The sequence below is a fragment of the Globicephala melas genome, chromosome 19 (genome assembly GCF_963455315.2).
Source record: "Globicephala melas chromosome 19, mGloMel1.2, whole genome shotgun sequence".
Lineage (NCBI taxonomy): Eukaryota > Metazoa > Chordata > Mammalia > Artiodactyla > Delphinidae > Globicephala > Globicephala melas.
Genome location: NC_083332.1, coordinates 44766021 through 44777774, shown reverse-complemented (window position 1 = coordinate 44777774; position 11754 = coordinate 44766021). Strand labels below are relative to the sequence as shown.

Below are 11754 nucleotides of genomic sequence, written 5' to 3'. Positions count from 1 at the left end.
GTGGTAGGTATATGGTGTTCACTGTATAATTCTTTCAACTTCTCAAATATTTGAAAATTTGCATAATAAAATATTAGGAGGGGAAAAAAACCCCCAGTAACTAAGGAGCCCTAAACTCCCAAATTCCTTACCCTGGAACAAGACTCAATTCTAAATTTCTGAGGACAGAGAATGCTTTGTACTCCTTTTAGAATCCTTCTCAGTGGGACATTCAAGAAATGTTTGTTGGAATGAATGAATGAGAAAGTTCTCTCCCAGCAAGATTCCATAACAATCAATCAAGTAATTTTCTGACTGCTTTCTACATGCTCTGCAATACAAATAGAAAATATTTAGAAATATAATAAATAGACTCTCCAGGAGCTTAAAATCTAAGAATAAAAACAAGACTCAATCTTTTGATGACTTAATAAAAAACCCATCAGATGGCACGTATTAAATCTGAATTTTTGTGGTAGAGATGATATAAATGGTATTTGTGATCAAGGAAGAAACAAATAAATATATTAGCATATATTAAGTTTTATGGATTAGACAGACCTTGAACTTAAAGAATAGATGGTTTTGGATAGGCACGAAGTATTATCTAATGAGGGAAACTATATGCTACTTACAGAGAACATCAAGAAAAAGTTTAAACTAGGTGGAGCTTTTTTTAGCAGGAATAGAAAGATAATACTGGAAGGGATGATGGGGACCTTTAAATCAAGGGAGTTTCTGCTTCCTATAATGAGGTACAGGGAGTAATAGCAAAGTTCTTTCAGAGGTGGCTGGTTTAGGAAGATAAAGCATTAAAATCCAATATGGTCCATGAAGTGATGAATAGATAAACAAAATGTGATATATCCATACAGTAAAATATTACTCAGCAATACAAAGGAATGAAGTTCTAATACATGCTACAACATGAATGAACCTTGAAACATTATGCTAAGTGAAAGAAGCCAGTCACAAAGGGCTACATATTATGATTCCATATATAGAAAATATCCAGAATAGGCAAATCCATAGAGATAAAAAGTAGATTAATGGTTGCCAGGAGCTGGGAGGTATGGGGAATGGAAAGTGACTGCTAGTGGGTATAAGATTTCTTATTGGGGTGTTGAACATGTACTGCTTAGACAGTGGTGATGGCTGCACAACTCTGTACATATCCAAAACAACCACTGAAATGTACACTTTAAAAGGGTGAATTTTATGGTATGTGAATTATATCTCAATAAAAGTATGATTTAAAAAATCCAGTATGGATTACAAAAAGATAAGATTCAGTGAGCAATTTCAACTGGGAATTATAATAATCTAAGTCTGGGGTTTGGTTTAGGATGTCACCAGTCCAAGTTAAAAGGGAGGAAAACCTAAGATACTTCTCAAAGGAGGAAAATAACTTGGGTTGAAAGAAAAAGACTAGACTGACTATGGTGTCTGGCCTGAGGGACTGGAATCCTGGTAATTTCTAATGGGCAAGGGGAGAAATGGATAATGGGCAATGTAGCAAAATGTGCTGACTGGAGATGCCAGATGATTAATCTAGATCTTACACCTCTAATAAGAACGTTGTGGGACTTACAAGTGGAGGGGTCCTGTGAGAAGAAAATAAAAGTGACCAGGGTACAAGTAAGGATGATTCTGAGTCTACAGCACACAATAAAGAGCTGCAACTACCAGAAGGCAGGCACCCTTTTATAGGGAGGTAATATAGAAAGAAAGGAGAGGAAGCCGGAAGGCAGGCTCCTTAAGGTAGATTCACTAAGAGGGAAAAGCAAGAAAAGCCAAAGACCCAAAGCCAAGAAGCATTGAATGAGTGGGGAAACCAGGAGAGGATGATACTCCAGGAACTGTGGAGGGAGGAAATGGACAGGAGTGCAGGACGGAAGGAGGATGGTGTTGCTCGCCAGACAGGTGGTACAGGAGTGCAGTCAGGGAAAGAAGTCTGGAGGGAGGGAGAATCAAGGTTATGGGTATTTCCTGCAAGTCTGGGGCATTCGACAGTGAAAGCAGCAAGAAAAAACAAGGAGGAGATATGGAAGTTCAATTAATGTCTGAATGAGTAAGAAAAGAGATCTCTAAATAATGAAGGGGTACTGAGGACACCAAAGGAGAAAATAATCCAGAAGTAAGGATATAGGATAGGGACAGATGGTATTCTGAGTGTAGGACAAAGGGCTACTTTCAGAAAGGAAAAAGAGGTACCTTTTCTTCCAAGACCTACCAGCAGCAAGACACCCTAATGGAGAAGGGAGACATACAGGTAGGTGTCATCCAGACGGTCCAACCTCTTCTACAAGTCTAGGCGCTCCCAAGGCAGCAATCTGAAGGTGCTTCCCTCTCCCTCAGCTGTGCCATTGTCCTACATGCTTGATTCTCCCTCATTTACCTGGACAGAAAGGTCTTTGGATTTCTCCCTCTGCTATCCATGGCTCTTCTCCTTGCTCCAATTTGAAGATCACCTCTGGCTTGGAAACTTGATATCCTGCTCATGGGTAAATACACAAGATTTGGTTGTTTGTGCAAGTAGACAAAGAACCCTCTACAAGTCAGTATTAGGCCTTGATCCTCAGGAACTCTGAAGGGAAAAAATGGTGCAACTTGAGGAGTCATGCAATCAAATGGCCTATTTCCAGTTCTGCAAAAGAAAGACCTTTTACCTAAAGAGCAGGCTCAGAAACCCATAAAGCTGGGTCCCAGCAAGATGAACAAGCTCTAACCCTGTACACTCTGCTCACAGTCACCCAAACTATGAGTCCCACAACCTTAGCAACTGAGAAAGGAAAGACCCACCAATACATAGACAATGAGATGTGGTCCTTACCAAGAGAAACCAAGTGGCTATAGTTCTCCAGCATCACATCCCTGTACAAGCGCCTCTGAGCGGGATCCATGTGGTGCCATTCTTCCTGGGTGAAGTTCACAGCCACATCTTTAAATGTCACCGATTCCTGTAGGAACACATTCCTGCTCAAGTAGGGATCAACCCCACAAATGTTCCCATGGCAAAACTGGGAACCTACTGTAGGGTCTATCACAAATGGTGATCACACGTGTGATATCCTGAGGGGGCAATGTTGGGTTAAATATACTAGTTGTTATACAATTTTATAGAGAATCTAATATGGCAGGCAGGAAAGTCATGAGGGGCAATGTGTCCTGCAATCCTGTAAGCCTAGTTTTCTTCTTGTTCCCGTCAAAGCCAAGCCTTTCCTATACAATCACCAATTCCTCACTGCCCATTACAAAACCCAAATACAGCAGGGAATAAAAAGTGACAGCCCTTCTTCACCCCCATCACCAATCCCACACAAACTCCCTACAAATAACCACTGTTAACAGTTTGGTGTATACACTTAACAGTCCCTTTCCATGTTTCACACACACACAGTCTTGTTTTGTGAAATATCATATAAATTGTTCTACATTCTGCTTTTCACATTTAGCTATGTATCTTGGAAGTCTTTCCTTAGTGCTATGTATAATTTCACCTTATTTCTTTGAATTGCTTCATAGCACTGCAGAGTACAGCTGTACCATAAGACACCCATTGCCTAAAACCCATAGCACCCCACTGTACTAGGAACAAGATTCAAACTCCCCCATCACTCACTGGGCTCTGGCCATGCTAACCTTGCCCTGAATGTATCAAGCCTGTTCCCACCCTGGGCCTTGGGATCGCGACATGGTTGACAATCAGTCAACCTAAACCACGTTTAGGTCTCAGGTCCAGGATCGCCGCCTCAGAAGAGGTGTCTTAGCACCTCCTTCTAATTTACTATGCATCATATTACCATGCTTAATTTTTCTCCTAAAACAGGTATTGCTCACTGTCCAAATTCCTGCCACCTGAACTCAGGAACCAAATAGATTCAGATGAAAAAGGACACTTGTACTTCTAATCGTTATGAGATTTGTTAGCTTTTCTGTCTCCCCAATTGCAAGTCCCGTGAGAATAAGGACTTTACCTATCTTATTCACAGCTATATGCCCCCCAGTGCCTAGACCGATGCCCAGCACATAGTGGATGCTTAGAAAAACTTGGTGAATGAATAAATGGACCAGTTCTTTTTTTTTTTTTTTTTTTTTTTGCGGTACGTGGGCCTCTCACTGTTGTGGCCTCTCCCGTTGCGGAGCACAGTCTCCGGACGCGCAGGCTCAGCGGCCATGGCTCACAGGCCTAGCCGCTCCGCGGCATGTGGGATCTTCCCGGACCAGGGCACGAACCTGTGTCCCCTGCATTGGCAGGCGGACTCTCAACCACTGCACCACCAGGGAAGCCCGATCAGTTCTTATTATTAGATATTTGGATTAGTTCCAATATTTTGCTATTACAAACATCACTGCAATACACACTCTTTGTGCAAATATATTAGAATTCCTGTAGGCTAGCTAGCTAGAATTGGAATTTCTAGGTCAAAGATTTTTTCATGCTTTACTCCACTCCAATCACTTCTTCCTCAACACCCACTGAAATTGGCTAAGGACTCTCGTGCCTCTGAATAGTCAGTTCTGATGCTCACAGGTTGATTTCTGTCTTGCCTCACCAGGCCTTGTTAAGCCATGGGACACCTGTCACTATGCCCAACTTGAAATATCTCCTTTGGTCCTGGTTAGATTTCTACCTCAAGAAGTACATAATAAAGTATGTAAAGACAATCAGCATGAAAAGACACTGAAAGCAGAGCCATGAGTTCACTGGAGCAGTGAGGGAAAGTTACGTGAAGGTTTCTACCTTATTCCATGCCCTCCTCCCATGTGCTTAGCTATAGCTGAATTGGACTTCTGTTTCCTGGAAGATATAATTCTCTCTCCACCCTCCCATCTGTCTTTCCCTTGCTAATTCCATACTTCGGGTGTAGGTTAGCAGATCTTCAGTGAGGTTTTCTGATCCCCCAATGGAGGGTCAATCCCCATATCATGTGCTTTAAGCCACTTTGCGCATCCACAATTGAAATAGACCTAATAATCTACTTAATGCTTGTTTTCCTAGTTAGATGGTGAGCATCGTGAGAGCAGGGACTCTACTTTTCCTTTTTTTTAAACTCTAGAATACCAATGTCTAGCAAGTGCCTGACCCAACACTAAATATCTGTTTCCTGAGTTGAGCCTTAAGGAGATAGCTGAGATCTGAATTTTAGAGAAAAGGAGAGTGGCCCCATCTCCTACTGGGTGAGGTGCATGATTGCATCCGTACACAACAGTGCCTCCTCCATATCACATTTCTGCTCAACACTGTGGCTGTGTCCCCACAAGAATAGAGAAGGGTTGAAACGTGGCAGATTTTTCTGACAGAGGTCAGGGATCTGACTGTGCCAGGTAAGATGATACTAGATGCTAAAAAAAAAGACACTAGATATTTACTAGGCGCCTGGCTTTACCATATGCACCATGGCAGAATAAAAATGCAGAAGAAAAACACTGCAGTCCTTGAATAGGTTTCAGTTTATTTTAAAATGTGTTGTTTATTAGAGCACGACATGAGACAATACATAGTAAAGTGGGTGCTACCAGCGTTCTGGGCAGGGAAAACTGGGTACAGGAGAGAAGCTTCAAGGTGGGCTATGCACTGGGCCTTAAGAGGTAAGTACCATTAGGATGGGAGAAAAAAGAGTGGGAATCCAGCCCAGGGACTGAGAAGTTAGAGAAGGGAGGCTGGATTTGGGATGCACATGGCTAACAGAGAAAAGGTTTGGACCAAAGCAGACATTTTAAGTTAGGCTGTGAGAAGTAACACCTTTCCACTCCTACTCTGTCCTCTAAACTTATAGCCCCTTTGGTTTAGGAACACAGAGTTGGCAGCCAATCTGGATTCCTTTGCTTCACTGGTTCCCTGTATTTAACACATGGCCTCCTGACTTTATTCTGCTTCCCCAAATAGGTTGAACTAATGTTAAAGAATGTGCTAACCAGTAAACAAATGTCTAGTCCAGGCCACTCATTTCTTGCCCTGGCAGGACAAGTAACTTCTGTTCTACTACTCACGGTTCCACCAACTCTTTCCTGTGTACTATCAGAGTCACTTCTCTAAAACAAATTTGATCATGCATACAAACCTTTAATTTCTTCCCACTTTTCCCTATTCTTACTGCCCTCACCCTAGTCCATGCCACCATCACCTCTTACCTGGACCACTGCTACTATCTCCTACCTTGTCTCTCCTTTTCCACTCATGCCCCACCCCTCCCAAGTCTGTCTTCCATATAACTACTAGACTCATCTTGTTAAAACCTTTCAGAGCAAGTCATTCCTTTGCTTAAAAGCCTCCAATGGCATCCCCCCCCCAAAAAAAAGCCTCCAATGGCATCCCAATTCATCCCAAGTAAAAGCCAAGGTCTCGATAGTAGCTACACAGCCCTTCACAATCTGGCCCCCCACTATCTCCCTGACTTCATCTTGAACCTCATCCCCAACCTACTGCTCTCTTACCTTTACTCACCCTGCCCTCCTTACAACTCCTGGAACGTACCACATATGCTTCTGCCTTGAGATCTTCACTCTGCCTGTTCCTTGACTTGGAAGCCTCTTCCTGCAGATATGCATGTGGCTCCCCACTCACTTCCTTCCGCTTTTTGTTCAAACGTCACCTCACCAGAGCCAACATCCTTGACCACGCTATATAAAACAGCGCCCCCCCTCCCGCAACCTTGCACTGTCACTCTCTGTTCTTTTCCTTTTTCATAGTCCTTACACCTGACGTGTCATATTTTATTTGTTTACAGTCTGCATCCTACAGCAGAATGTAAATTCCAGGAGAGTAGGAATATTACCTATTTTCTTTATGGCTGAATCTCCATTGGCTACAAGAGGCTGGGCACATAGTGGGGGCTCCATAAATATTTAATAAATTTTCCTTGAGATTAAAAACTAGACTCCTTAGTGTGAGCTTCTGAGCTCTTCCAACCTAGTCCTCACCTTATTTCTGCAGCCTCAGCTCTAGCTTCTCTTCCCCTTGTACACCATGATTCAGTGTGCAGAACACTTACACCTCCTTGAAAAAAAAGATCTCTTTCTCTTCTGCAAGTGCTGCTTCAAAATGTTCGGCCTTCCCTCCTCTGCCTGCTAACACTCTCCCACAAAGACTCACTCAAGTTCTCTCCTCAGGGGCTCCATTTCTACCTCCAGGTCTAGGCTAACCCCCACCCCCCAGCTCCCCTCCCTAGGCCTCTCTTCAGCACAGCTCATAAGACACTACCTTATGGCAACTGTTACCTATTGTTCACTGTGCTTCTAGAGGGTCAAGACCTTGTCTCAGGCACCTTCGAATCTCCACTGGCCAGAACCATTTTGGTACATAATGGACAGTCAGTGGTCTGCAAGATTAAATAGGTAAAATGTACTCTGAGATCCTTGGTGTGAGTTAGCCACTCTGAATCAAATCAACTTTAGGGCATCTAATGCAGGTCACACCTCAGACTGTAATAAAATGATCCAGTGATGTCTTGTAAACACTGCTTACCCTTCTTCCAGATTTAACTAGACCTCATAATCAACACCTTTTAAAAACTAACAAGAAGTATTAAATGTTCCCCTTCCTCATGCTGACATAAAGAGGACCTTGGCCAAATGATGGAGCCCAAAGCAAAGAACTGGAAACAGCACATACTAAGTTAAGAAGTTAAGTGTGTAATATCCTTGGGCAAATCACAGACCTCCTGGAGATCCAATTTTCTCATCTATAACATGGATTCCCTGAACTGAAGAAATAAGAGTTTTAAGAGCAGAAGGGTGGAAGAGTACATCCAGAAAGGACATGTCCAACTATAAAAAGACACGCTCCTGCAACTCTAGCATATACCATCCCTGCAGGAGAAATCCCCTAAAACTATAACTCAGGAAACTTTGTAGTTTTGCAACTTTGCAAAGCTCAAAACCAGAGCCTGGAAGCTAATGAGTAAAAATAATCTAGTTATTTAAATCACATATTTTTAAATACTGTATTTATACTACAAGTAACATTTTTATTTATTAATTTAACTATTGTATATAATATTTAATTTTTATGTTATATACAATTATAGTAATATAAAAACTACCCCCCTCTAAGACCAAGTTACTTTAACCAGTTAGAATACATTAAATTTACTGGGATACAGTGTGGCATTTTCACTCAAGTACTCGGTGCTCTATGATACTGGACAATAACAGTTTGGTAAGCTGAGAGTTAACAGCATCCCTAACAAGTGCGTACAGAGAGAAGTAACATGATTACTGTTAACCTTCACACACATACACAGATGCCCTACTGACGCTAATGGCATCACCATCTACAGTATCCCAACTGGAAACCTGGACCTTACCCTTGACTCTTCATTTTTCCTTTATGCCGTAGAATCACCAACAGCCTCAAAAATGTCTCCTACATTCAGTCCCTTCCCTTCACCTTTCAAACCCAGCTTAAATCCTCCCTTGCCAACAATGCCATTGGGCCAGGCAATGGCCTAATGGTCTAGATCTATGTTGTCTAATATGGTAGCCACTTGCCACATGTGAATACTGAGCACTAGTAATGTGGCTAGTCCAAATTAGGACGTGCAGTTAAGTATAAAACACTGGATTTCAAAGACTTAGTACCAAAAAAAAAAATAAAACATCTCATTAATAATTTTAAAATATTTATTCATGTAGAAATGATAAGATTTTGGCTATATGAGGTTAAATAGTATGCATTACTAAAATTAACTTCCCCTGTTTCTTTCTACATTGTGGCTACTAGAAAATTTAAAATTATCCATGTAGCTTATGCTTGTTTTGGACGACACTGTTCTAGGTTGTTCCAGATCTCCACCTCAGGCCATTCTCTCTAGGTGACAGAATCATCTTTCTCTTAAATTCTGCCTGCTGCCACATACCCCATGCTTCTGACAAGTGGACTCTTTGCCCTGATTACATCATTCTCTTCCATGTTCCCTTGCCTTTGTACATCCTATTCTGACCATCATGTACTTTCTTCCCTCAGCTCTACAGGATAAATTCCAAGTCATCCTTCTAGAACCAGTTCAATGGTCCCTTCACTTCTGAAGCTTTTCCAGATCCCTGCCACCTTTAGTATTGGGTCCACATCTCAATTTCAGAACTATAGCTATATTTTCATGTTTTTCTCCCTCAACAATTTCTCAAACTCCTTTTCATTTCAGTATTTCCAAAACTAAGCATGTTGGAATTTTCCACAATCACAGGGGCAATTTGGAAAAACTGGCCATGCATGAAGGACCCTACCAGGCAACATTTAAAAGCTCCTTACATGATTCATTATAAAAAAGCAACAACTAACATTTATTGAGCATTCACCGCAGGGCACGCACCCCCTCGCTAAATTTTCTCACTGAAGCCTTACTGCCACCCCACAGGAAGCAGGTACCTTCTCCTGACTGGTTCTGAAGCGTGACCCTGGTTAAGAATACCACCCGGCACAGAGCAGGCATTCTAAAAATGTCTGCTGAGTGAATGAGTAGAGTCTGGGTAATTCTTACCAAAGGAAAATGAGGAGTCATTTTGAGGATTAAAAAAAAATTACAGATTAGTGAATTCTATTCTTGGATTATAAATAGTAGGGGCAAATGGCAAAACGATGGCATTAACAGCCAAATCTAAAAGCTGGCTCCTCTTAAATACTGGCTGAACAAAAAAACCTCTGACAAATATACTAAAAGAAGAAATAAAAAAATAAGTCAATTTAAAAATAAGGGGAGGGACTTCCCTGGTGGCACAGTAGTTAAGAATCCACCTGCCAATGCAGGGGACACGGGTTCGATCCCTGGTCCGGGAAGATCCCACATGCTGCAGAGCAACTAAGTCCGTGTGCCACAACTACTGAAGCCTGTGCACCTAGAGCCTGCGCTCTGCAACAAGAAAAGCCACCACAGTGAGAAGCCCGCACAACGCAACGAAGAGTAACCCCCGCTCACCACAACTAGAGAAAGCCCGCACACAGCGACGAAGACCCAACACAGCCAAAAATAAATAAATAAATAATAAATTAAAAAATAATGATAAAATTAAAATTAAATTAAAATTAAAATAAGGGGATAAACCAGTAAAATACCTAGCAGTGTGTTAAGAAATGTGAAAGATCTTAGTGAAGTGGATAATTTTTAAATCCTAAATCACCAATGTTGACACAAAAAAGGAGAGAAAATAATTGAGGAAGAAACAGAGAAAACTGTTCCCAAGTCATCCTCTTTATAAAAATCCTGGATCGAAATGTTTTATAGGCAAATTCTTTCAAAAGACAGAAAAAGATGAAAAGCAATCTGAATGTTTCTACAAATTAAGGATAAGCATGCCATCAAAACCTGCCAAAGATCTCTCTCGTAAAAAAAAATTTTTTTTAAATTATCTATTGTAACCAATGGGATTTTATCCCAGTATTATTTGTAATAGCAGAAACTTCAGAAGCAACCTAAATGTCCTCTGAAAAATGGTTAAATAAATTTTAGTATATCATACAAAGCATTATAATACAACCATAAAAGTGATTTAAAAGAACAAAAGAAAAATCCTCATAAAAATGAGATGAAATTTAAAATGTTGTCATTGAGGGGACTTCCCTGGTGGTCCAGAGGTTAAGAGTTTGCCTTCCAATGCAGGGGACCCAGGTTCGATCCCTGGTTGGGGAACTAAGATCCCACATGCCATGGGGCAAATAAGCCCGCGTGCCACAACTACTGAGCCCACGTGCCACAACTACTGAAGCCCGCACTCTACAGCCCGTGAGTCACAACTGCTGAGCCCACATGCCACAACTTCTGAAGCCCATGTGCCTGGAGCCCATGCTCTACAACAGGAGAAGCCACTGCAAGGAGAAGGCCACACACTGCAACAAAGGGTGGCCCCCGCTTGCTGCAACTAGAGAAGGCCTGCGCACAGCGAAAGTCACACTGTTTCATTCAATTGCTTTATCAGAAAATTAGCATTACTGCAACTGGAAAAATTACATTTTTGCTATGTGACGAGCAGAAAATGCAGAAAGTATAAAATCACTGCCTGGGGCTAAGTGGTTATTAATGTTCGCTCATGTGACACCCACTTACTGTGTGTGTACTTTGGAGCAAAGGATGAAAGGAGTCAGGTGGCCCTTCTCTAGAAGAGCAGAAAGCCCAGTACAAGACGGATGGGTAAGCACACCACTCCATATGACATGAGACACTACTATGACAAGTGTACATAGGTGCTACAGGAATGCACAAGAGAGGCACTTGACCTTACCCAAGGGAAGGAGGGTCTGAGCTGAAGCTTAAAGACCAGCACCAGTCAGCTCAGGAAGAGGTTAAGAAAGGGGACCTCCGTATGGAGGGAGCTTGAATATCCCTGGCCACAAACATCCTGACCTGGTTCAGCAAGTGGCTTGGTTTCCCTGGAGCATCTCATCTGAGTTTGTGACCTGAGCCAGCTTTTGCTGGGTCTGTTCAATTCTGATGACCGAACCACAGAGCTCTCTTGGGATCTGAAGTCAATAGAGACCAGGGCCTGGTCCCTCTGCATTTCCTCCCCTTCAAGATAGAACACCAAGAAACCTGGTCTCCATAAGCAGCTTTTTCTTATAAAACTTTCCCCATTTCTTACTTTTCTGGTGGCTTCAACTTTAAGAATGGTTAAAAAAAAAAAAAAAAAGAAAAAAAAAGAAAAAAAAAAGAATGGTAAACACCTTTTCAAAATCCTAACTAAGGGCTTCCCTGATGGCGCAGTGGTTGAGGGTCTGCCTGCTAATGCAGGGGACACGGGTTCGAGCCCTGGTCTGGGAGGATCCCACATGCCGCGGAGCAA

General features: G+C 42.0%; 1 protein-coding gene across 7 annotated transcripts in view; it reads right to left on the bottom strand.

The window, feature by feature from the left end:
* ZFP90 (ZFP90 zinc finger protein) overlaps positions 1-11754 on the bottom strand; it is a 152896-nt gene that overhangs the window by 8033 nt on the left and 133109 nt on the right. For 6 of the 7 annotated variants that reach the window (XM_060289524.1, XM_070044315.1, XM_060289525.1 and 3 more), the window contains 2 exons: positions 2813-2939; positions 2378-2473 (listed from right to left, as the gene is read on the bottom strand). In XM_060289524.1, the coding sequence (XP_060145507.1) occupies positions 2378-2473; positions 2813-2939 (223 nt within the window). Of the gene's footprint in view, positions 1-2377; positions 2567-2812; positions 2940-11754 lie in introns of all 7 variants that reach the window. The other variant, XM_070044316.1, reaches the window with a different exon arrangement.